This window comes from Canis aureus, chromosome 35 (genome assembly GCF_053574225.1).
Source record: "Canis aureus isolate CA01 chromosome 35, VMU_Caureus_v.1.0, whole genome shotgun sequence".
NCBI lineage: Eukaryota > Metazoa > Chordata > Mammalia > Carnivora > Canidae > Canis > Canis aureus.
In genome coordinates, this window is record NC_135645.1 from 14,294,900 (window position 1) to 14,322,070 (window position 27,171).

General features: G+C 35.5%; 2 protein-coding genes across 7 annotated transcripts in view; one reads left to right on the top strand and one right to left on the bottom strand.

Moving 5' to 3' along the window:
- SLC35A5 (solute carrier family 35 member A5) overlaps positions 1–335 on the bottom strand; it is a 36,004-nt gene extending 35,669 nt beyond the window's left edge. For 5 of the 6 annotated variants that reach the window (XR_013372488.1, XR_013372489.1, XR_013372487.1 and 2 more), the window contains exon 1: positions 66–334. The gene's annotated coding sequence lies outside the window, so the exon portion shown is untranslated. Of the gene's footprint in view, positions 1–65 lie in introns of all 6 variants that reach the window. The other variant, XM_077884331.1, reaches the window with a different exon arrangement.
- A 321-nt stretch (positions 336–656) lies between these two features.
- ATG3 (autophagy related 3) lies at positions 657–26,973 on the top strand. The gene is made up of 12 exons (XM_077884334.1): positions 657–852; positions 4,440–4,481; positions 8,384–8,433; positions 11,326–11,396; positions 12,698–12,805; positions 16,350–16,399; positions 18,625–18,706; positions 22,132–22,166; positions 22,416–22,571; positions 23,350–23,477; positions 25,012–25,080; positions 26,703–26,973. The coding sequence occupies exons 1-12, from the start codon at positions 781–783 to the stop codon at positions 26,782–26,784; spliced, it is 945 nt and encodes a 314-aa protein (XP_077740460.1). The 5' UTR covers positions 657–780; the 3' UTR covers positions 26,785–26,973.
- The last annotated feature ends 198 nt before the right edge of the window (positions 26,974–27,171 follow it).

Genomic DNA, 27,171 nt, shown 5'->3' on the forward strand with positions numbered 1-27,171 from the left:
GATCTCGAGCGGCGCGCGCTCCCCTCCTACGCACGCGCACTTCTCTGCCAGCCGCCTGAGGTTACCTCCGTCCGTCCGTAGGGCTTCTGGTAGAGGAGCGCACGTCCTAGAGCCGGGGTAGTGGCCATGCAGCTCCGCAGAGGCGGCAGAGGCTGTTAAGGTCCATAGCTGCGGAAGCCATGGGGAGGAAGGAAAGGCGAAAAAGCCTCGGCCCCCGACCCTCCTATTCCGGAACGAAAAGCATAATAACGTCCGGACTGGGAGAGAGCGGCCCCGGCACACAGTGCGCACGCGCGCCCGGCGTTCCGCTTCCGGGAGGAGGGGCAGGAGCGTCCTGAGCCCGCCCCAGCGCGCCCTTTCTCGCGTCACGTGTCGGGGAGTCCTGGGTCACGTGAGGCCCAGGTGGCGGCGGAGCTACGGCGAGAGAGAGAGAGACGGGGAAGCCGGAAGGGGCGCGAGTGCCGCCGAGGGGAGCCGACAGCGCCTGAGAGGCGAGGGGTGTGCGTGCGCCCGCCGCCCGCCGCCCGCCCCCCTCCCTCGCCGCCCGCCGCCCTCCCTCGCGGCCCGCGCCGCCGCGCCTGCCTGGGTGGCCGGCAGCGCGCGCCCTGCCCTCGCGGTCGGCGCCGGCCGCCCCTCCCCCTCGTCCCGTCCGCGCCGTCGCGTCCAGTCCCGTCCCCTCCCGTCCCCTCCCGTCCCCTCGGGCGCCGCGGGCCGGGGGCCGATGCGCGGCGGCGGCGGCGGCGGCGGCGGCGGGGAGTTCCCGTGAGTCCCGGCCCCAGGATGCAGAATGTGATTAACACGGTGAAGGGAAAGGCGCTGGAAGTGGCTGAGTACCTGACCCCCGTCCTCAAGGTAAGCCGGGCCGGGCTTGCCGGGGGCGGCCAGGTACCCGCTGCCGTCCGCGGGGACGGGGGACGCCGCGGTCCCCGGCGGGGAAACGTGCCGGCGGGCGGTAAGGGGGGACGCGGCAGGGGGTGCGGCCCGCCGGGGGCTCAGCTGCTCTCCGGGGCTCTCGGGCCCTGGGGGTCAGCGTGGGGCGCCGCGGGGTGCGCACTGCTGCCCCCCCCACCCCCCCCTCCGGGACCCGGCGCGTCCGGTGCGTCCAGCCCGAGGGGGGAGGGGGTCGGCAGCGGGGTACATCCCACCCGGGAAGCCCCGACCGTGACATCCGAAGTCTGTCCGACTCTTTAACGAGGGCTCTGCTGATCTTTCAAAAAACGGAATCCGTATTGGGTACCAAAATGACACATGTCACTGTTTTCTTTCATACTTCCTAGGAAAGCCCTCTTAGCATAAGGAGTTTGAAACACGAAGTGGTGACTGAGGTCCTGGGGTCCTCCCTCTGTTGTTAGGATTTCAGAGGAACGAGGTGAATTGCAGCATTATCGCTGTGGGTATCCTTGATCCCAAATAACAAGGGGGAAGCGGTTTTTAAAAATAGCCGAGAAACTGCAAAGCCTGGACTTCATTGATGATAAGGAGCAAGCAGCCCGGCCCTCCGAGATATATTTACCTTTTTTTTTTTTTTGTCTTGTCAGTAATACGGCGTCTTTAAAGTGGAAGTTGTTACAGATTAGCTGTGTGACAGCAGTGACTTTATGTTTGAGAGAGAAATTTCCAGAAGTGCATTCAAGTTTTTAGAAGTGTTTAAAGTTTGTGTCATTGTGTTTTTTTTTTTTTTTTTTTTTTCCCTTTCTGGTAAGTGTGCAATGAGAGGAAATGAGTAGGGAGTTCTTGCTCAAGTGCTTTTATTTTATTTATTTATTTTTTTAAGCGTTCAGTCAAAATTTTGCAGATTTTCTTTTTAAAGATTTTATTTATTCGTCAGAGACATACGCAGAGAGAGGCAGAGACACAGGCAGAGGGAGAAGCAGGCTCCATGCAGGGAGCCCGACGTGGGACTCGATCCCGGGTCTCCAGGATCAAGCCCTGGGCCGAAGGCAGGCGCTAAACCGCTGAACGGGCCCCCCCCTTCCCCCCCGGGTGTCCCAAAATTTTACAAATTTTACTGTGAAGATGAAATATCCTTGGATATGGTTGGTTCCCTCTTCAAATCTTTGTTCCGGTATGCTAAGCACAGTGGAGAGTTGTACTTTGCTCTCTTTCCATGAAGAAGGGAAGTGTTGGTCCTGTATTTATATGTATATATATATATATTTATATATATATATATATATTTTAAGATTTATTTATTTATTTATTCAATTTATGAGAGAGATTGAGAGAGACCCAGGCAGAGGGAGGAGCAGGCTCCATGCCGGGAGCCCGACGCAGGACTCGATCCCGGAACTCCAGGATCACGCCCTGGGCCAAAGGCAGGCACCAAACCGCTGAGCCACCCAGGGATCCCCTTTCTTATATTACTAAGACTGATTTTAAAATGATAACTTTTGGGCCAAGTTAAAAAAAAGACAGAAAACTATAAGAATTCAAATTCTTGCTATGCTTATATATTTTTTTTTACTGTGAAATGTCTCGTAATTAAAATTAGTCAACTTAGAAGATGAATTTGACGTTTGAATCAGATGATTCTTTTGCATATCATGGCATCTTTCAGAAACCTGTCTACCTATATCTGACATTTAAATAATGCACAATTACTAAACTTTTTAGAGAGGAAAATGAAAGAAAAAAATTCCCAAATTAAATATTAAACTGCTTGCCACATTGTTAGCCAATCGTGTTTTATTGAACTTAAAATAGAATTGTGTTTTGAGGAATCATTTTATTCTCTAAACTAAAAAGTCAAGTGTTAGCTTGTCAGTATGTACTTGTCAGTGTGTATTTTTAGTAATAAGGAGAATTATTGACCTTCTCCTTGCCTGTCTCTGTTTAAGAGAGAATCCTTATAGAGGCAAGGAGGAAAAACTAAATCCCTTGGAAAGAAACAATGACTTAACCTAGCAGGTAGAAATTAAGAAAAGTCATGGTGCAGTAAAAGCCAAAGTCTACAGTGATCTTCAGGCCTCTGCTTGATTGGTAGAGAGGCGCTTATTTCCACTACTACTTTTTCCTTGCTCACTTTTGCTGCAGCCAGTCTGAGCTCTTTGTTACTACATTAATGCTCTCTTACCTTGTTTTTTTTTGTATTCCTGCTTCATCTGCCTAAAATACTCTTTTACAGCATTCTGGCTTGTTCATTTTTTTAAGGTATCTGCTCAGTAGTCACCTATCAGTGAAGCCTTTGTTTTCTTACCATTCTATTATGTTTATTTATTTAAAGTGTTTTGTTTTGTTTTTTAATTTTAGAGAGAGCAAGGGAAGGGGGGGGGCAGTAGAGGAAGAGGGAGAGAGAAACTCAAGCAAACTCCACACCCAGCATGGAGCGCAACGTGGTGCCTGATTTCATGATCCTGAGATCAGACCTTAGCTGAAACCAAGAGTTGGATGGTGAACCAACTATTGCCACCCAGGCATCCCGGTTTTTTTTTTTTTTTTTTTTAAAGATACTTATTTTAGAGAGAGAGTGTGTGTGTATGCAAGTGTGGGTAGGGTCAGAAGGAGAGGGAGAGAGAGACTCCTCACGCTGACTCCCCTCTGAGCTTGGAGCCTGTTGTGATGTGGGGACTCCATCCCAGGACCCTGAGCTCATGACCTGAACAGAAAGCAAGAGCTGGCCACCTAACCAACTGAGCCACCTAAGCACCCTACCATCTTATTTTAAATCTCTCTCCCCACCCCTGACCAGTTTCCTAGCTGCCTCATTTTTCCTGGTGGTTTTCATTACCATTTGGCTTTTCTCCCTCCGCTAGACTTTAAATGCCTTGTGAGGACAAGGATGAGTTTGGTCTATTTTATGCACTCCTATATCCCCATTACTTGAAATAGTGCCTGGCACATAGTGGTTATTCAGTAGATACTCATTGAATGAATAATGTTCATAAATGAATCCTTTCATTTTTGTAATCTGTACTACAGAATCTTACATTTAACTTAAAATTTAGCAACATTTGGAAAATAGCATCTTTGCTTTAGAGAGGAGAATATTATATCAATATCTTGAAGATAATGGAAAGGATTAAATGATTTATGACTTCTAGGCTTGGTTTCTAATATTATTCAATTGAAATGAGATGTTGGAGATGTTGGCTTAATAGTAAGCTAGCTAAACATTTTTAAGACATTTTTACTGTTCCGTAAAATAAAGATATTTGGTCATTTCACAAAATCATTGTAAGGCTTAATGTTGTATAAACCTTTGGATGTTTTTCCAAAGAGCTTTGCTCTGTTACAGCACTGATCTAATTGTATTGTAATTATTTTCATGTCAGTTTCTTCATTAGACTTTTGTATATTCCTTGGGGTCAGGTATCAGTGATGGGTTCTTTTTTGTATGTGCTCTGTTGCTTGGAAGGGTGCTAAGTGAATACTTGCCCACAAACATTTTTAGTTTGAAAGTGAAAGAGTATATAATATGTTATTCTTTTTGCTCTTTTTAGGAATCAAAATTTAAGGAAACAGGTGTTATCACCCCAGAAGAGGTGAGTGTTAAAAATATTCTGAAACTATTATATTTTATAATTATATTTAACTGGGTGGGGTTTTTTGCTTTAAGAAATCTTTAAGAGATGTTTAAGAAAACAAATTTCAATCTTGATTTGAATAAAATTAGATTCTTTTGACTTTATTAGCAATTTTATAGGGATTTCTACTTCCTCTTAAGACCATGTAACTTCCCTCTCAGTTTGCCACTTCTCATATTTCTCTGTAGTTCCTCTTTATTTAGAAATGGAGGTGGGAGAGGGAATGGAAAAGATTCCTATGGTCATTTACCCTTCACTCATATTTGTATTATATTGAAGTTGTATGATGGGCTTTGTGGTGTTGGCTGTTGTCTTGCCTCTGTCTACATCAAACATGAGTTTTCATGGCTTTTCATTTGGAAACTGGCTCACTGCTTGGATATTAAGTTTCTTTCAGTATTTAGCTTAAATATTTTATTGCTAGATACTGTATGCTGATTTTTTTTTCACAATTCTTTCACGTTTTCTACTAACCAAGTAATGTTGAATCTACTTACTGCTGAAACTGAGGTCTATTTTATAGGTTAGTTGTATTTTATTCAACTTTTAACCTAGAATTATGTTTTGAGGAATCATTTTACTTGTTCACCAAATGTATAGAATAAAAGCGTTCTCTTAGGTAGTTTGTTATCCTTACAGAAATGCTGTTGTAGAAATTCTTTCACATTCTAGTTGTATGAATAGTTATGGTTGCATCAGACTTATTATTTTAGTCTTAATAAATAGCAAAGAATTATTTAAGCTTCACCTTTAACTTTCATTAAAAATACCACTTATTAGGGCAGCCCCAGTGGCCAAGCGGTCTAGTGCCGCCTTCAGCCCATGGTGTGATCCTGGAGATCCAGGATCGAGTCCCATGTCAGGCTCCCTGCATGGAGCCTGCTCCTCTCTCTGCCTCTCTCTCTCTCTGTGTCTGTCATGAATAAATAAATAAAATCTTTAAAAAAAAAAACAACAATACCACTCATTGGTGATAGAACTTTACTTACTCTTTTGAAAGAAACATTTTGAGTTGGGCATATTTTATGATCTGGCTTTTGCTGTAAATTTTAAGACCTCAAGCCTGAGAATTAACTGATCTTTCAGTTTTCAATTGTGATGGAATATCTTAAGTCCCAAATCTTTGTGAGTTCTGAGAATGGTGTGCTGAATTGATCTTTTATCTAAAATTATCTCTATTTTTAGTGAAAACACATGGTAGTATAAAAAGAACCTAGGAGATCTCCCTTTTAGACCCATTTCTCTTAGTCTTCTGACTTGGGCAAATTGATTAAGCTATGACATAGGCCTCATGTTTCCTTGTCTGTAAAATGAGGGATTTTGGCTAGACATTATCTGAAAGACCTATTCTACCTTAGGCACCATGAGTTTAATACCTTGAATGCCACATAAAACTAAGTTTTGATATTGTTAACTTTCTTGCCAAAGGTATAATTTAGACTTGGCTCTTAAAACTCTGAAATCAGGAGCAGGGATAAAAGTATGCTTTTCTTCTTGTGCTCTTTGGTTTTATCTATAGGAGGATGACTAATTGGTAAATAGATAGTTGGAGTTAGAGATACAAGTCTGTGGTCATTGGATAGACTTAAGCTAATTTTTAAAACAGCTACTAACCGTAGAATGAATAACACTTAGCTGTATCATTAAGCGGTTTTTGAGTTTCTTCCTTTTTAAAAAAATGCAAGGCTAAACTAACTCAGCCGGGTACCAACCACATAATGCTGGATTGAGGTAAAGTACAGTTGCAGGACTGAGTTAGATTAGAATGAGTCTAGAGGAGGAAAACGACATAATTGCTTTAGGATAAATGATATACTGAGTTTATTTGTTTTCTCTTACTGTTTTTGGGCTTCTGGCTGTTACCCTCCAGCTCTCTCCTCGTTTTCATTGAGAGGTGTTGGAAGTACTGTGTTTAAAAAGAGGGGTAGGCATTATCTAAGAGAGTATTGTCTAACTAAAAATTATATATATATAAAATATATATATATGACTTGATTAAGTGTAGAGTATTAGTAGAATAGCTTGAAGGATAAAGTTGCTGACCAAAATCTTAATAACTGCTTCCATCTTGGAGTTATTCTGCATTGTCACCAGGAGAAAGCTACTACAAGCAATACTGAGAATTGAGAAAATTGAGTCTGCCTTACATTTTGTTTCATTTGAGCATATGAAGCCTGCAGTAATGGTCATTACTAGTGAGGGCAAATGTACACGTGTGCTAATTATCTGTGCAATTCTATGTTCTTTTGTAGGTTTTCTTACCTTCTAGTGTTTTGTTATTTTTAAAAATTTTTTATTTATTTGAGTAATGTCTACACCTAATGTAGAGCTGAAACTCAAAACCCCCAAAAAAGATTTAGATATCCTACTGACTAAGCTACCTAGGTGCCCTTGTTATTTTTTTTTTTTTTTAATAAATGCTACTGGAGGCGCCAGGGAATAAAGTGTTAGTCTTGTGACAAAGCAATATCATTAAAGAATTTTTAAATTTTTAACTCTTTGTTTTGCTTGCATTTTGTTGAATTAATACCTTTTTTGGTGATGATAAATTAATTCTGGTAACCACAGAGTTAAAGGTAGCATTTGGTAGCAGTGACCTAAAATGATTAAAATGTGGGGAGACAGTATTGTTTTCATTTGTTTTTGTTTTTTCCTAACTAGTTTAAATAATAAAATTCTTTGAAATAAAAGAACAGAAACATTTGAAAAGTTGCTGTTGGGAATATGCTCCTAAATTTTATCTTGTTAATGTACATTCTTGAAAGAACTTGCTCTTAGAAAACTTATTTTATAAAATTTTGCTATCTTAAATGAAAGTAGAGTATTATATGTAGACCTTCTTTTCTCAAACATTGGAGATTATTTTATTTTATTTTATTTTATTTTATTTTATTTTATTTTATTTTTTGCTGTGTAGTAAACCATGAATGATACGTGAATTTAAGTTAGAGCTATTGTGAAATAGAATTGGGAAAGTATGTGTATATATTGCCTGAGTTGGGACACTGCAGTTATGCTTAATGAGACCTTAAAGAAAGGTCTCATTTTCTTTAATTTTTTACTCTCAAGAATAAACAAGGATTTTTGTTATACTTACAGTAAGATCAGTTCATGCTCATATATAATAGACATTCTCAAAAGTTTGAACTTTCTTCCTGAGTCTGTTTTTGATTTCTGAAGAAAAACAAAAACTTGTGAAATGTTCAACCCGCCCAGAAAGTCTAAGGTGTTAAAGGATTCGATTTCTTAACTGTGTTGGTACTTTCTGAGTCAATCCAAAAGCTTCTAAATATTTCCCCACTGTTTCGCATTGCCTTTCTCACTCTTGTTAATGTGAAAAAGCTTTCAAAATGGGCCTTTACCTAAATTTAAAAAGAAACGTACACTGTGATGTCAAACTATTGTTACATCATAGGCTTGTATCTATTTAGTAATTTTTCTCAAAGAACTTCATTGAGTTTTCAACCAGTACCAGGAATATCTCTTCATCTTAATTATCCACAAAATGGATTCAGCATTTTAAATCCTTCAGCATTTTAAATCCTGCATTAAATTATTCATTTAATGATACTGTATCCTTTTGGCATTATTTAATCCAATGAAAAAATTTTAATTTAAAATAAATAGCACTCAGTGTTTTTTTCTTCAGAATTTAAATTTTATGGATATAAAAATTTTTGCAGTTTTAATAATAATCAAAAATCATTGGAGTGGTAGAGATTTGATGCTGTTTGCATTTATATGATTATTGGCTGTCAAGATTACACAGGATGATCACTTTGGCATTTTACCATCTTACATTCAGTGATGTTCAATTTTTCTTTTCCCTTTTCTTTATATTCCTTTTAAATCCTAAATAGTTTGTGGCAGCTGGAGATCACTTAGTCCACCACTGTCCAACATGGCAATGGTAAGTAATCTTGAGTAAGAAATAGAAATTAGTACAAGGTATAACTTTATAATCCTGGCAGTTTGCAAAATGGATTAGGGTATGAATTTTAGAATGACCAGCTTAACTCTCTTCTAGTAGCTTTCTCTGTTCAGCAGTGTGCCGATGATATTTAAAGTAAAATAAAGGCTGACAAATTGGTGTTATACCTATTTTATTTTGCTTTGTTAGAAAAAAGATAGACTTTTTTGAGATCTATGCCTTTACTTCCTTTATAGTGTCTAGACAGATCTGATCTTGTGGTGGATCTTTAAAAAACAGTGTTCAAGAGTTTAATAAATTTGACTAGTTCATTTTTTTTCAAATTAAAATGTTTACTGAATATTTTTATACCAATACAGACATTTTGCAGTCTTAGGTTTTTTAATCGTAAGACCTTTTTTTTTTTAAAAAAAAAAAAAAGGATTTTATTTATTTATTAGAGCACAAGCAGCAGGGAGGAGGGGCAAAGAGAGAGGGAGAAGTGGACTTTTTGCTGTGCAGGGAGCCCAGTGCAGTACAGGACCCAATCCCAGGATGTTGGGATCATGACCTGAGTTGGAGGCAGATACTTAACCGACTGAGGCCCCTAGGTGCCCCTAATCATAAGACCTTCTATTAAGGTTCAAAAGTATGCTCCCATTTTAGGAATTAGCTGAAAAGTTAAGAGGAACATTCATGATATTCATTAAGGTCTTAACTGAAAATCTGATAGTAATAGACTTTTTACATTTTTTTTCATTAACTTTTTTTCATTATGAAATTAATTTAAGCAACTTAGCAGATCTCATAACCTATTTTAAATATTCTGAATAATAACAAAATGTTTTAAAACATAGGCTGTTTCATTACATTCAAGTACTTATGTAGGGCAAAACCCCTTGACTGTAGCTGAAAAAGTGTGGCTCTCCCAGTACTGGCAGAGCTATTTTAATTAGGCTAGAATTGTTTGGGAATTATCATCTTGTTTGGATATAGGTGGTACAACTTGTTACATTCTTTTTTCTTTAAATTCTCTTAATGACACTTTTTCAGTTGTGGTTGACAGGTACAGTTTTGATTTGGGAGCAGGGGCTCTAAAATTAATAGAACTGATAATGTTTTCCTTTGTTTCTAAAGAGCTTAGATACTTAAAACTATTTTAAGCCAAAATTGGAACTCTCTTTTATCTGTGGCCTGTTCTCTTCTTTTTATATTTGAGTCATACCCAGAATAGTTTTACTGCTTTTTATCAATTGCTTTTTATCTTTCAGAACACTGTTCCTTAATGTACCAAAAAAGGCCAAAATGTCAGGTTTATTTAATTTCATCCTTTGTCTTCCTTATGTGTATTTCTGTTTCATATTTAAAATTGAGTTAATATCATAGCAGCTCTCTGATTTAGTAAGAATGATTAATTTTTTTGGATTATAAATTGTTAAAATTCTACTTAACTTGGTTCTAGTCTATAATCTTTGTGTATTTCAAGTCAGCTATATACAATTTAAAATAATATCCATTTTATAAAAGGAACCAATTTAGGATTTTCTTCAATATAATGTACATTTTCTTCGGGTTTCTTTGTCATAGTCCTTATTTGTCTAATTCAGACATACGGTTTATAGTATGGTTATAGGGATATGCATATATGGACAGGATCTTTTTTTTAGCAGGTAGTTTATAGTTTCACTTTATGAATTGTGACAGTTGAAATAATTTTATTGTAACAGAGCTCAGCTATACCCTACTCCAGTGTCCACACTTCTGGCTGAACACTGGGGCCAAAGGAACAATTCATTTTAAACCAGTGCTAGAAACAGATTATTTCCCCATTATAGTTTCATGTCTACAAGTGCCATCATGACCTTATTGTATATTCATCATTCAGAACTTCAGGCATTGCCATGTCATTGTTGAATTTGACAATTGAGAATGGTCTAAAGAAGCCCAGAAGGCTATTAAAAGGTCATTTCCTGGCTTTATTTTATGCTCGTATCTAAGGTTTAAAATTTAGACTGAAGCTTTGATAAAGCAGTAGACTCAAAACTTTTGTTCACATGTTTGTGACTGACAACACATGCCATTCTAGCTCTGCCAGTTCCATTAGGTGACCCACAAAAGAATCCATGAGCAAATTCTTAGTAAGGTAGTCCATACTAGCAATGAAAAATCAGAGAGGGTATAGCTGGCTCTGATCCACAGAGGAAGTAATGTTTAAGCAGGAGCCCTGGATTCCTTTGCTCTTTTGTGTTCTGGTTTTCTGACCAGAATATGAGCAATCTGACTTCTTTAAGCTAAAACGGGGAGATTAATATTACTTACCTCTTAGGGTTCTGAGGAGTAAATAAAAATAATGCATGTTAGAGTTCTAAGTCTATTTTCAGTCATTATTTTTAATATTATTATCTTGTGATTCAGAGCATCTTTTTTCTCTTAGTTCCAATTTTACTCAAGTGGCAGGAACGGGGATCTTGCCAACCACCTACTTTGTTATATAATGTCCTACAGTTATTTTTCTGCCTCCTCTTCTTGAAGATGAGCAGTACTTTAGAATTAAAAGTCTGAGATTATACTCCCTAAGGAACAACATTTTCTTTTTGTTTAGAGGCAAGCATAATAGTTGCTTAATAGTTCTATATTATTCTTTTTTGGTCTGCTATTTAATCTAAATTCTCTTAGGTCTGTCTGTGTCTCTTAGTACATTTCACTTATAATGCTATGCTCTTCCATGCCCTAGCATACAGCACTTAATGGTATCCTTCCAAAACTAGTCCTTAAAACAGTTTCTTAGGAGTGTGGATTGTGTAGTTTTGATATTTGCATGTGATATCTTCTGTTCTGTCTTTGCCTTTTAAAATAGTTGTTGTATTTTGGTGCTTTTTGCTCTTTTTAAAGGGCTACAGGGGAAGAATTGAAAGTGAAGGCATATCTACCAACAGGCAAACAATTTTTGGTCACCAAAAATGGTAAGAATTAATGTTGCATATGTTAATAAATTTTACACAAAGAGTTATGTTAAAAAACACAAAAATCCTTAGCATTTACTGATCTTAATTTATGTTTGAAGCCATACGTAAACAGCTTCTCTCAGAAATTTGGAAATTTGATGGAACTCTGGGTTTTCCATTGCTAGAGCATTTTTTTCCTTATTTCATTTTTACCTCCTTCCTTTTTGTTGCTTCTTTTTGCCAAAAAGATCTAGTTTTAAGATGTAGAGGGAAAGGGCCCAAGCAAATTTGGAATTTTAAATGCCTTTTTTTAAAGTTGACTTCATAATCAAAAACGTTTTAGCTATTTGATTTTGATCTTCTTTAGACTTAAACATTTGTCATGAAAAATGAAATTGAACTACCTTTGACATCTAAAAGCTCCAAGCTGAAGATTTATTATCCATTGTGTCTTGAAAGATTGCCTTTAGAAACAAAAAATGTTTTTGAAACTGGTGGTATCTCATTTATGAAGTTAATTTGAAAACAGCATCAGAAGGTTGTTATAGTCCCCATCTAATCACATAATAGTACAATGGTTTTTATTTTGATTTATCTATAACAGGGAAAATATGTATAACATACCAGTTTTTTTCTTTCCTACAGCATATGTTTTATTATAATTGATCAGTTATATCCTTGTTTTTTAAAAAAAATCAAGAGATAACAGCTATTTCTTGACTCTACATCATCATGTTTTTACCTTATAATTGTTCAGTTATAGGCTTATGTGAATAATACCTGTTAATTGACACATACACTATGAAAAGCTTAATTCCAATATTGTATAAGATAATGAAATGTAATAGTTTAGTGAATTTTACACTGGCTTATCCATTATGAATAGCTGGAACTTAAGAATTATGAAGTACATATTAAAAGTTAATAAAGCAAACTGAAGGTCACCTCTACCACCCCTGAGAATGACAGGTGGTGCCTTCCTGTTTTGAGAGTAAGGCTATTAATATAAAGGATTATTATTCATTAGCCTGAAGTTGAGCAATTTCATCTTTGGCTCTAGCCTGCTGTTCTTCACAGACCATCAGGGTAAAAAGTACATAGAAAATTTCCAGTAGAGCCTTTCTACTTGTGTTTTGACAAGGCTATTTAGGGAGAGAGAAATGTGGTCATGAATGTGTCTGTAGGCTGAAGGTAACTCTTTAATCATTTTTATTAGAAGTGAAATACAATATTTCCTTAAAATGGAATAAACTCTTTTTCCTGATTTATAGGAAGCAGATTATGTACTAGTAACTGTATTTGCCATTTTTTTTTAATAGTGCCATGCTACAAGCGGTGCAAACAGATGGAATATTCAGATGAATTAGAAGCTATCATTGAAGAAGATGATGGTGATGGGGGATGGGTAGATACTTACCATAATGCAGGTAAGAGAAGAATGGAATACTATATATTAGTTTAAATTGTTTTAAATTCTTACAGTCTTTTATTACAGTGTTGATTTAAAAACACCAACAAGAGCAAATATAAGGCACAGTTGTCCCAATAGACTTTTACCTGAAAAGAAGCAGTGAGACAAAATTGGAAAAAAAGAAAAAATGCCCTTAGAGTATACCAGATTTCTATAGTACTGCTACTTCAGCAGCCATTTGAAAATATCCATATCATATTATTTTAAAGAAACAAAGATGATTAGAATTACTGAGTGTGCATACTGCTTTGCTTTAGAATTCCTTATTTATCTGTCATTCCATTACTGAATGATGAGCTTTGGGACAGGAACTATAGTTACATTTATTTTACTCAGAGACCTGGCATTTGAAAGTACTTAATAATTATTTGTTGAATGACTAAGAGTATTATAAGGACCACACTACATGAAAGTAGAGATTCATTGTTGAATCCTCAATATCTATCATAGTATCTGATACAGCAATTGTTCAGTAAATCTAAAGGAATTCTAAAGGAATTGACTAAATTCAAGCCTTTCATAAGTGTATGTTTGCAGAAGTTGTTTCTAAGTCTGAATATGATTTTTTATTTCTAGTTGTAAAAACATTTTGCCACTACATTTATATGTCAATGCAGATTAGTATATACTGCTATAGCTATACTAACTTAACAAGAGCAGCCTACTCTAATCTACATTGACGTGATTATATATAGTTATATGATATACAGTTGTATAAATTATTAGTTAATAGTTAACTATTAGTTCATTAATAGTTAATTTACATAGTTATATACTATTTATGGCTTAGCTTTAATGAAGAAAATGTGTTCTGAGTTTAACTCTAGGATACTAAAAAATAAATTTTCTCCCTCTAATTCTAGAAAGTAGCAGGTGTATCAAAAGTAGTATTAGAGCAAGGTTTCTCAGCCTTAGCACTACTGACATTTTGGGCTGCATGATTCCTTGCTATAGCATTTCCTGTACGTTGCAGAATGTTTACAGCATCTCTGCCCACTAGATGCCAGTAGTATGAACTTAATTGTGATAACTCAAAATGCCTCCAGGCAGTGCCAAATATTCCACAAAAAGCAAAATTGCTGCCACCATTTGAGACCCACTGCAGTAGTTGGAAGGCTAAGTAATCTGCACAGGAAAAAGTATCTTGTTAGGTCAGTTTCCCCCTCTAGTTTTAGAAAGGGACACTGCTATGCGTTTATGATGATAAAGGCATAGATTCAGGACTTGGGTTTCTTGATTTGAAACTCATTTGTTTCTTGATGAGGTTGAGTGTTAACATTAAGGCCTTGAGAAAATAGTGGATTGAACAACTTTTTAAAATAATTTTAAAAATCATGCTATTTCTCCACTGAGAGTGCTGGATTTCTTTATTTTTGATCTTTCCAAAATTGTTCAGGTACTCTGCCTTAGTTTTCCTGTGGTGGAAGATGTGGGCAGCACATCTATAAGAAATTGTTGACTAACTAGAGCCATTAGTTATAACACTGTATTTTTGATGTCAAGTAAATGACTTATTCTGTTTTCTGGTTGTATTCTCTTTCATAATCACTAGGTCAAAATCTAGATGCATATTTACAGAGCCTTTCATTGCAGAAATAATAATAAGTAGGTGTCAGTATGATTGGATTAATAAAAATCTATTACAAAAATTCAACAACTGAAAAAATGTTTGCGCTGCTAGAGAGAATTTTAGTTTAAACTGTATCGTGATTTGCTTAAAACAGCATGCAACTGATGCAGAAGGTCATGTGCCTGGTTTCTTATTCACCTCAGTTCTCTTTGCTTCATCTTTGCTCCTCATAGGTTTCCTTTATTTCTCTTAGCCCTTGTATTACTCATGGTTCTCCAGAGAAACAGAAACAATAAAATCTAGTATATAGATATAGATATAAGTATAGATAGATTTATTTTAAGGAATTGGCTTACATGATTGTGGGAGCTAGTCATTACTGCATTTTATAGCGCAAACTGGCCGGCAAGCTAAAGACCTAGGTAAAGGTGTCAGCTCGAGTCTGAAGACAGTCTGAAAGCAGAATTCTTTCTTTTTCCTGAGCACCTCAGTTTTTTCTCATAAGGCCTTGGATGAGGTCCACCCACATTATAGAGAGTAATCTACTCAGCCTGTGGATTTAAATGTTAAAATCTAAAAAAAACCCACAACAACAACAACAACTAAGAAATACCCTCATAGCTACATCTAGACTGATATTTGACTAAGAACCTGGGTATGATAACCTAGCCAAACTGACATAAAAATAACCATCGCAGGTCTTGAGAATGTTACCCTTATTAGAGTCATTTGAGTTTTGGGGGTTTTTGTTTTTGTTTTTTGGCCTGTATATCCTATTTTTAGAAACGTCTAGTTTGGTGGGATACTATTATTATTATATTTGGACAGATTGAAGGTGTTTATTTTATTTGTATCTGTGTACTGGATTCAGTGAATCGTTTTTGTAATACCAATTCAATGTGTTAAGATTTTTTTATTATGAAATAATTTTATAATATGAAATTTTGTGAAATAATATCTGTTATGTAGTAATTTGAAAACCTATGAAGTAAAAGCTTTATGCTAGAGCTGTGGATTGTGACATTTTCTATTAGTAAAAGTGAGTTATTCTTTGGTTTGAAGATGTCGAACAGATCAAGGTTTTAGAAGATTAACAGAGGGGCAGAGCTTATTTTGTATATATAGGGTTTTTTTTTTCTTTAGTGTATTTCTTCTTTGTTGAACTATGGAATTAAAAACACTGGCATGTATTTTGAATTAGAAATACTGTTTAACTGACTTGTGCTACCATCAGCTTACTGCCATCTTCATCGAGACAAGTAGATTCAAGGTAGTTGCTTAATGGGTGCAGTGGATAAAACATTGAACTAAAAGCACATGTGGATTTGAATCCCAATTTCTTCACTGTGAGACTCAAGCAAGTTATTTCATCTCTGGAGACTTCATTTCTTCTTCTGGAGAAATGATTACCTAACTCAAAAGATAGTGTTTGTAAGGATGAAATAAGCTATGGAAACAGTAAGATAGAAAACCCCATATAAATGTGGTATGGTATTTACTACTTCTCCATGTCCTAGATTTCTGAAACAAATAACATTAATACCTTCTTGAGAAAATTCTAATGCAGTTTTGAATAAAATCAATGTGTGTCCTATAGTCTCTTAATGTGTTTACTCTGAGAATAAATATGTATTGGATAAAAATCCACACCAGGAAAGGTAAATGAAGAATAGTAGATGAATGATAGAGTAGAATAATTCATGGTAAAATATCACATTGGTATTTTAAAAATTTTTTTTTTTTAATTTGAGAAGTGCTTTTAGTGTAATTTTTCCTATTAGAGTTCATTTGTAAAAATGCTGCTAACATTGCCTCCTCATTTCAAAGAAGTGAGAACTTAGGTAATTTGAAGTGTTTATATATTGTTTGAATCTGGTAAATAGAAGATGTTTACAATTTAATTTTAGTTATTTTTTTGAATTTTAAACAGGTGTTACAGGAATAACTGAAGCAGTTAAGGAGATTACATTGGAAAGCAAGGTACTGGTTAATTAGTTCATTTGTAAATTCAATGACATAGTTATTTGTATATATATATATTCTTACTTAAACTGATTAGTTTTCAAGCTTTTTGAAATTCCAGTTATTTTTTTCTCCTCTCAGTTTTCCATGTCAACATATCAAAACTACTACTTCCCAATGCTTATTTTCCTTAGTCTGTTGTATGGTTACAAAAATTTTGAGATTAAAGCTGGAAAAAACTAATTTTCACCAATTGGGAAGGCTATAGGCTACTTTAAAATAAATAACTTTTTATCTTTTGGTGTAAGTACCAAATATTCTGTAAATGGAGGTTTTGGGGGAGGTTTATGTACTTGCTGGTTAGTAGATACTAATGATACATTATTTAAATTTTATAGTTCCTTAATTTACTGCTATTTTGAGTAGAAATTTTGGTTTTTGAAAATTTAGAGGTAAACTTCAGTTTAACATCATCCAAAATGTGATATATTTTGACTGAGTGGAAGCTGAATCAGTTAGGTTTTATTGTATGGTTTATTGTGGGGAGTTGGGTAAAAATCTATAACTGGAATTTTTCTGCTTGAAAATTTCAATTCAAACTATCATATCAGCTTTTCATTTCTAAAAATGATTGCAGTTATTTTCATATTATTATGTTTGCTTGAAATGACATGAAAAAATACAAAATACCTTTTCCCATATCTTTTCTTAATTATTTTGTTAACAGATCTCTTAGAGGATAGACTCTTTGGACAGAATAATTGAGTTTCTTTTGTCCTTATGAAATATTTTCTACAAGAGTTACTAGTTTAAGATACACTTTTTTGTATGGTTTTGTCATTTGGATCTTTTGGGATTTGTAACTGGCTTTTAACAGGAAGTGTTAGAAACTGAAGCAAGTTTTTGCGTTGTTTCCCCCCCCCCCCCAATGTATAATTTTTTGCTTGCTAGGAATTAAGATTCATTTGCTTGGCCCGAAAATTCATCCATTTGAAATTACACTTTTTGGAGAATTTGACAACTGAAGAAAAATTACCAAAATGGCTTTGCTACTTTAGGAAATCTTACTTATTACTCTGGCCATAATTGTATATGCTTCAGACTTTGAAAATGAAAAATGGCAGAGTACTGTGGATAGCATTTTTTGATAGGTTTATAGTAATTCTTTCAATAATTTTTTTTTAAATGCAGTACTGGTTAATATGGTCCTTGGTATCCCACTTAACATCCTTATACTAAGGGATGAATACTCAGAATAATGTACAACTTGAATGTCTTTCTTGTTATTTCCTATTTAATGTAGAATTTACACTATTTTTTATAATTTAATGCTTCCAGTACTTGTCCAGACCCAAGTATTAATCTTTCTTGTTGATTTCTGCTGTATTCTGTTTCAAGTACGATCACCATAACAACAAAATGATTAAAATTTCCCTTAATGATCAGTTTGTTACATATTGGCTCATCTAATAATTATCGACATACTATCTTTTTCTATGGTTTCACATTTTGGGTGCGGTAATGATACATAGAATTTTTAAGTTTCTAGTGGTAAATAAAATCTTCTCTAAGTAAAATTATAAATTAGGTGAAACTAGATGTCCAGTTTTTTTTTTTTAACTTTTCATTGACTTCAGATTTTTAGAATATTGATTTTGTGAAATGATAATTATATATTAGACTTGTCTTTGGTTAGTATTATTATTTCATTTCAGTGCAAATAGAGTTTAAAAACTGAACTAAAATCTTACATTTTATAATAACTGTAAAGTCCGATAATTTTGCTTAATTCAGTCTAAGGTATTATTAACAAATTAGAATATAATAGTGTTTGGTTTGTAATAATAAGCTTAACTTACAAATGTACTATGATTTATAAATACATATCTTTTTTCTCCTTTATGTGTGCAAATTATAGCTCTAAACTCTAAGCTCTAATATTAACGATTAGTTAAATAAAAATACTATTTTTTTGGAAGTGCAAAAAACATTAATTGTTAGCTTTGATGGTACTTGGTTCTTCTCAGATACTTTTTATATTTTTCAGTCATAGCACTTGTACATCACTTTTTACCATTTGGTTATGGGTTTGTTATCTCCATTGGAGTAGGAAGGAGTTTCTTGAGGATAAGAACTATCTTTAGCACTCTTATTTTCACAATGGTTTGCACTGTGCTGACACATGAGTACTCAGCGTTTGAACTAATGGACATATTTAAGTGACTTTAAATATAATTTCAAAGGACAGTATAAAACTTCAAGATTGCTCAGCAGTATGTGAGGAGGAGGAAGAAGAAGATGAAGGAGAAGCTGCAGATATGGAAGGTATTTTGTGTTCTAGATTTTCTTTAATCATACTAGAATGTTGATTTTGGAATATTCGTATTTGAAGTAGATAAGAATTGTACTCCATTGAGTTCTAGATTTTAACATTTAACAGCCTAAAGAGGATTTTGTTTAGTTTAAATTTAGTTAGCGCAGAGCTTACCTTGGTCTTGAACTATTGTTGTATTTTACCTAGAGCATAGCCTTGATTTCTAGTGGGATACATTTTAGTCATAAATCTTTAATGGTAGGTACAGTTCTAAGACACAGATTCTTAAGCTAATTCTTTTTTTTTTAAAGATTTTATTTATTTTTTCATGAGAGATACACACACACACACACACACACAGAGATAGGCAGAGACACAGGCAGAGGGAGAAGCAGGTTCCATGCAGGGATCCTGACATGGGACTCGATCCCTGGTCTCCAGGATCAGGCCCTGGGCTGAAGGCAGCACTAAACCTTAGCTGAGCCACCTGGGCTGTCCTCATAAGCTAATTCTTAAAAACTATTTCAGAGCAGAACAGAGCTTGCCCAAGTACTGTATATTTTCTTTTTTTTTTTTTTTCTGACGAAATATATAGAATTTATGGTGAGACTGAAATGCTCTATAGCATGCAGAAGTGGAAGATGGTGCCAAGTGGAGTTGAAGCATTATAAGAGCAAGTGGTTTGCTAATGAGGAGGTGACAGCCAAATTGCCAGAGTAGCCTTGACTCAAAGTACCTTTTTTTTTTCCTTTTTCTTTTTGAGAGAGAGAGAGTCAAGTGATGGAAGAGGAGCAGAGGGAAAGGGAGAAGCAAGACTCTCTGCTGAGCAGAGAGCCCACCCAGCTTGGGGCTCAATCCCAGGACCCTGGCTGGGTTCATCACCAGAGTCGAAGGCAGATGCTTAACCAACTGAGTCACCTAGGGCTCCCCTCAAAGTACTTTTCAGTTTTGTTTCCTAAATTACTTTTGAGTCCTCCTGAAACCTAGCTGTATATCTGTTCCTGAATTCTAGTAAGAGTTTATTTTTATAGTAAACTCCCATCCTTTGAAGAAACCAGAATGAGTTACTGGTAACCAAAATTGCTCACAGCAACCTTATATACCGTCGCTGTAATTGATTTCATGTTTAAATCTCCAATCCAGATCTCCTGAACTTCAAATGTACTTGTTTAGTTTCATTTGCACCTGAATGTGTCATAATTGTCAGCACCACCTCCTTGCACAAATACTTTCTACATTCCATCTGTCTGAATGGTGTACAGTTACCCGAGCTGGGGCGGAGGGTAGGAAGAGTACTGTGAGTAAGGCACTGCTTTTAGAGTACAAGCTGTGGGACTGCCTTAAATATCTGACAGCTTTTTAGTGTGTTTGTTACATTTCCCTTGGCTAGAGCTAAAGAAAAAAAATGCTTTATTTGGAATTTTGCTTAAAAAACTGTTGATGATATAGCAGGTAATATAACAGCAATTAATATTACAGGCAATTTTCACTCCTTATTCAACAAGTATTGGGCAGTATAGTATCTGTGTGTCAAGTACTGTCCTTGGTGCTAGAGATGAAACAGTAGACATGTTCTAGTTATAGGAGAGGAAAAAAGAACAATAGGTAAGCAATATATATGCTGTTTTAGATGGAGATAAGTATCAAGGAGAAAAATGAAGGGATGGGGATGGGACAGGGAGTCTTGGGGAGCAATGAGTATTATTTTAAGTACGTTTGTCGAGAAAAACCCAGTTGAGAACATGAGTTTTCAGTAAAGCCTGGCAGGAAGTGAGTGAGCAAGCTATTTGGATATCTAAGGAAGAGTGCAAAGGCCCCTGAGGTAGGAGCTTGTGTAGCTTGTATAAAATACTGAGCAGGGGTGCCTGCCTGGCTCAGTCAGTAGAGCATGTGACTCTTGATTTCAAGGTCATGAGTTCAGGCCCCACATTGGGTGTAGATCTTACTTAAAAAAAAAAAAAAAAAAAAAATACCTGTGTTCAGAGAGGCATAAGGGCAGAGTCAGAGAAGTAAGGCTTGGAGTCAGTGAGATAACCTTGGGACCAGATCATGTAAGGACCTGGCTTGCCTCAGTGAAATGAGAAGCCATTGGAGGGTCTTTCTAAGTAGAAAAGCAACCTAGAGTAAGATTTAACATTTTAACAGAATCACTGTGTGATTGCTATATTGAGAACAGAATGAAGAGGTTTAGGGACAACAGTTGGGAGGCTCTTTTGATGATCTGATTAGGCAAGATAGCAGCTTGGTCTCGATAAGCAACATTAAAAAGTCATGAGAAACAGAATTGTGGACATATTTTGAGGGTAGGGTCAAAACAATTTGCTGCTGAGGTGGAGTGGCATGGGAGAGACAGAGTAGTCAGGTGTGATTCCAAAGATTTTTGACCTAAGTATCTGGAAAGATGTCTTCAACTGAGATGAGGAAAATGATAGGAACGAATAGCTTTGGAGGAGGAGTTTGGGAGGTCAGTTTTGGATATGTGCTGTTTTTGATGTACATTAGCTATTCCGTTGGACCCATAAATAGACAAATACCCAGGTTTGTAGCCAGGGATAAATTTGGGAATCATTATCATTTAAAGCCATTGAGACTAGATGAAATCATTAAAGGAGTAGTGTGGATAGAAAAAAGACAAAAAAAAAAAAACCCACAAGGTCCAAAAACTGAGCCCTTGGTTACTGTTGAGTTTTAAAAAAGAGAGATGAAGAACCAAGCATAGAAAATAGTAAAGGAGAAGCCAGTGAGGTGAGAGACAAAGCCAGGAAAATAATAGTATTTCAACAGCCAAGAAAAGTGTTCCAAGAAGGTGGGACTAAATCATCCAGATGGCTCTGTGAGAGATCAGTGAAGATGGAAACTGGGAATTTACCCTTGGATTCAGCAGAGTGGAAGCCACTGATGATTTCAATGAGCACATTTTATGCAGTTCTATAAATAGCCTTGTGTATGTGATGGAGTCACTGAGGTTCTACAGTATCATTATGCTGTTTGGAATTGCTAAAAGCCTGAAGCTTGGACCAGGCCCTGGCATCCTAACTTTCTCTGGCTCTGTCAGGTAGAAAATCTGCTGTTCCTTTGGAAGTATAAAATTAGCTCCTTCGGGATCCCTGGGTGGCGCAGCAGTTTAGCGCCTGCCTTTGGCCCAGGGCACGATCCTGGAGACTCGCGTCGGGCTCCCTGCATGGAGCCTGCTTCTCTCTCTGCCTATGTCTCTGCCTCTCTCTCTCTCTCTCTCTCTCTCTCTCTGTGACTATCATAAATTAATTAATTAATTAAAAAATTTTAAAAAAAATTAGCTCCTTCATACCTATTCAGTATCTTCAGTTAAAAAACAAAAGCAAAAACCCAGGTTTTGAATGATACTCTGAAGTAATATATAGTTTGGTTTAGGAAATTTTCTTGAACTTGATTAATCTTTTGTTGCTTTTTATAACAGAATATGAAGAAAGTGGATTGTTGGAAACAGATGAGGTTTGTAAATTGAGTTTTTAGTTAACTTTTACTGAATAAACTTGGAGATTAATATTTCTAATAGTATTTGATCTTTCCATAAACTTTTTAGTTATATGTTTGCATTGGTTATATAGCATATAATGTTTTAGCTTTGGCTTTTAAGTTCTTTTTGTTTTTGAAAAAAAAAATACAGGATGGGAAAAATACTTTCTAAGTTGTCACATTCATTCTGATTTTAATGAGTGTAAATTTCTCTCCATATTCCAGGCTACCTTAGACACACGGAAAATAGTAGAAGCTTGTAAAGCTAAAACTGATGCTGGAGGTGAAGATGCTATTTTGCAAACGAGAACTTATGACCTTTATATCACTTATGATAAATATTACCAGACACCACGACTATGGTTGTTTGGCTATGATGAGGTAAAAACAAAATATATTTTAATGTAAATATCTTGAGTTGTTGGATTTAATTCCTTTGTGGGTATATATTATGGGCATATATTATGGCCTTTTATTTAAATTTTAGAAATCATTTGTTTTACAATTTCATGATTAATATTGAACTACTTATTTTGAAGAAATTATTAATTATTCAGTGTGACAATAACACTACTAAGAATCAAACAAATAATCTGTTACATATTTATTACTTGGTCCCTGAGGTTATTCCTTCAAAATATAAGGGAAATTGAACTCTATTATATTAAATTTATTGGGCATTAACATTTGTTGAATGTATAACAGAATGATCATGTTGGCATGTGTGTTTTTTTAAGACAAAACCTTTTTTTTTACTCATTTACTTAGTAGAATTAAAGGATAACTGAAATAAAACTGTTTTAACCTGTCAATCTTATGACTAAAAGTGGGAAGTAAAAAGATATAAAACAAAATAGACCCAAAAGATGAGTTATAAAATGTTTTGATAGCCATGAACTTGCTTTTTTGTGGGATCTTTACTACATTAGGTGGTGGCTGAAGTCACATAGCCTTGGTGTTCAGATTCTTCCCTCCCTCCTCCTTTTCTTAGTTATAAGTGTATTGTAAACTCTCCCCCAAATAGTCTAGTAATTCTAAATAGTCTGGAATTCTATATTGCAAGTGACACGGAAGATGGGGATAAATATATTTTAAACAGAAGTTTAGGCCTAAAAGGTTTTAGACAGTGATTTTAAAACATTTTTTGTTGTTGTTTCAGCAAAGGCAGCCTTTAACAGTTGAACACATGTATGAAGACATTAGTCAAGATCATGTGAAGAAAACAGTGACCATTGAAAATCACCCTCATCTCCCACCGCCTCCTATGTGTTCAGTTCACCCATGCAGGTGTGTGTGTGTGTGTGTGTGTGTGTGTGTGTGTTGTGTACTTCATGGATTTATTACTTGAGAATCTGTAAACAAAGTGCAGATTTGTGACAGAAACATTATAATAAGCAAGTACGTACTGTTCTCTTTTGTCTTTCTTAGAAATGTTCTTGTGCTTAAATATAAAAGAAACAGGAAAAAGTCAATTTATTTTAAGTTTAATTCATTAAGAATATATTTTGCTCTTTGTGTGTTCAGTTATAGCATAGATCTTTGTGATTTTACTATTTTTAGCTCCAAGAATCATTTAGAAAATGCTTCTTAAATAAAAAAAGTACCCATCATTTAGACATGGTTTGCCCTACTGTGATGTATCTATTAATGTGGAGTATAAAGTGATCCTTGTGTTTTTCTAGGTGACTTATTTATCTCCTTTTATTGGTTAGTGAAGGGAGACGTATGCAGAGTTCTCTTTTCCTTTACTCTTAAGAGATGTTCAGCCCAACTAAATCAAGTGCATTTTATGATTTGGGGTTTTCTTCATACCATTGTGTGTTTTTCAAGGCCAAATGAGTGAAGCTGAGTCCATATGCATGATTTGTCAGTTATTTCTAATGAGTAGCTTTCACAAACCATTGAGGAATTCTGGTAACAATATTTTTGAGATGAAAACTTTGGTATTCCGCTAATTAGATGCAACATTCCAGTTTTAAAAAGTTGTTTAATATTTTCTCATTTTTGCAGGATCTTGATTCTCAGATTTTATTACATAGAAAGCCTAGTTCATTTTTCCAGTTTATCGAGAGTTGTTAATGTTGCTAAGTGAAAAGTAATTCAAGAGTCATTAGTTTTAGTTTTAAATTATCTAAAAGGTTTTCATTTTATTCTCTTCGCTTCTGTGATGGTTGGAGGGTTTAGGACAGTGCTTGTCAAACTGAGGCATGTCTCAATTCTAAATAGAATAAATAAACTCTAAATAGAATCAGATGGATTTTATAGTATGCATTAGGACAAAGAAAAAAATATATATAAACTTCTTGACTCTAACCAGATTAGCTTTTTTAAAATTCAGTTTTAGCTTATTCTCTGCCAAGTATTTGAACAGTCAGAATCACAGCATTAGAAATATCTGTTTTTTGGATTAGCTGTTACCATGTAGCTTTTTTGAATTTGCTTGGTCTGGTTCTTGTTTGTTTGTTAGAGCCTACAACCCTTGCTCTGCAATTATACTTTGGCATGATTTGCCTTTCTCTGGCTTTCTACTGTACTACTCCACCCCCAAGTCCTTCTACCCCTGTTATAGGAACACTAACAAGTGGTATTGTGTTTGTGACTACCATAGCTTTTAAAATTTAACCTGTGCTCCAGTAAAATAGTGTATATGATTCTCAGCAATCTGACTTGTTGGCGTGTAGGGAGGAGAATATTTTATAATACAACTATTATGTTAAAATTAATTCATTGACCCTAATAAGATTTCTTCAGAGACAAAAACTTGGCTATTCCTATTTTGATCTAATATGTTAATAAGATTTATTTGTTCTTTTGCTTTTAGGCATGCTGAGGTGATGAAGAAAATCATTGAGACTGTTGCAGAAGGAGGGGGAGAACTTGGTGTTCATATGTATCCTTACCTGTATATGTCGTTAGGGGCATATTTGCTCTTAGGATTTTTTTTTTTCCCCTCTTTGGGAAATGTTGGTACAATGTTAATGCCCCAGTACCTGTAACTTGTTTTAGCCCCTCCCTTATGTGGAAGTCTTAGTAGGAGTCTTTATTTGGAAAATGTTATATTGTGATAGTTCTGCTTTGTTCAGTTGGTTAGCACATGTCCTTGTTTGCACCAGTCAGCTCTGCCTTGTTACAGAGCCTCAGATAAATATGTCTTTTCTGGCAACAGCTTGCCAGTTGATTTCGTTTGTCTAAAAGGCAATGGCTAAGAGTATGTGAATATAAAACCATTGCTCTTGATGGAAAAGAAACTCAATGGGCTTAATTTATTGATGAAAGAAGGGTAACCTACTAATTTAGAAGATATCACATGAGTATCTTTTCCCTAAGTATATTTCCAGTTTAACTGTTATAAAAACTGTGCTTCCCATCAAGTAAAAGTAAAATTACCTCCTATCATTCTAAAGTCTCTGAAGCAAAGAATTCAGACTAACAAATCGGTTAATTAAAAAGTAAAGCACACAATGCATTTTTTATTAAAATGTAATATTTTTATATTTCTCCAGATGAAAGCAGGAGATTTTATATCTTCCTGTGGTTTTCCTACTTAGTTCTCTGTGATTGACGAGAGAAGTAAACTAAGTAAACTGCTAGATCCTGAAATACATGTACTCATAGCATGGATTCATCCGAAGCAACCAAAGTCAATGATTTAGACGCAAATAGTTTGAATTTATTTGGTGATAGATTGATGTTACACTTGGTGCTTCATGCCAATCAGCATTCATTGTAGACTGTGAAGGGTCACCCCTTCTTGCAGTTACAAATAACCTAAGAATTGCTAATAAAGTGTATCCCTCAGAGGAACACTGGTCTTATTTGACATTGAAAGAAACCAATAACTTTTGGTCCAAACTAGATTTACTTCTGAAACCTTATTACACATAATTTGAGCATTCATTGCTATTGTAGGCTATGTAGTAACTTAGAAGATTCTGTGTTTAATAATTGATTCATCAATTCCTTCAATTAAAATTGAGTTCTTAATATTTCCAAGTACAGTGGAACATAGAAAAAAAATCATGATCTTATTAGACAGTCCAATATAGTAGATTCTATGGCAAGTACATATACTAACTTAGAATCAGTTCATGGAAGGTTTCCACTTTATTTTTTTCTCTTTTCTCGAGTGCGTTTATATTCTTTATAACATAAAGTGCGTTTATATTTTCTAACATACCCTAGCAAACTAATAGACAATAAAGGAACTATTTCCTACTCATTTAAACATGAACAACCTTGTCCTTATTTTTATATCAAAATAATTGGGCTCCTGTGAACTCTTACTTCCAGGAAGTTTCCATCCAAATATTAAATGGGACTAGACCGAGCAGTCCTGAACCTCATGTTGAGGAGACACAAATTTGCATGGGTGAAATTTTTAATATATTTGATTTAAGATTTTGTCTTACATGTTTTTTTCTGAGAAATCATTGCTTAATAAGGATAATTACAATGTTAGCTGAAATCATAGTACCATTTACCAATCTGTTTTCCTTAGCTAAAGTCCTTTAGGTATCTTCTAATTTTCTTGAAGTTTGTACAAGCTGTCATTCCAACAATAGAATATGACTACACAAGACACTTCACAATGTAACGAAGAGAGCATAGAATCTATCCTAATTATTGTTTCTGATTTTTAAAGAATTAACCCATAGATGTGACCATTGACCATATTCACCGATATGTACAATTTCTCTAATAAAGGGACTTATATGTTTATGCATCAAATAAAAAAAGTTCCACTACCAGCCTTATTTGTTTAATAAAAATGAGTGTAAAGAGACTGTTTTTCTTGCTTCTTATCAAAAGATGATAGTATTTTCTTTGAGGATTCTGGAAATGAAGAATTATCTCCTACAATATGATAAGAGTATTTTTGGTTCATCCTAATGAGGAAGGCATTAAATGTGTTGTAATAGTGTGAACTAGGACTAAAAAATACTGCAGGCTAGACATACCTTCCCTTTCTCTTCTGTTCTTT

Coding starts and splice junctions, on each gene's coding strand:
- ATG3 (XM_077884334.1), top strand. CDS start 781: ATGCAGAATGTGATTAACACGGTGAAGGGAAAGGCGCTGGAAGTGGCT. Junction 18,707..22,131: donor AGAAGCTGCAGATATGGAAG/GTATTTTGTGTT, acceptor TTTTTATAACAG/AATATGAAGAAAGTGGATTG. Junction 23,478..25,011: donor TGTTCAGTTCACCCATGCAG/GTGTGTGTGTGT, acceptor TTTTGCTTTTAG/GCATGCTGAGGTGATGAAGA.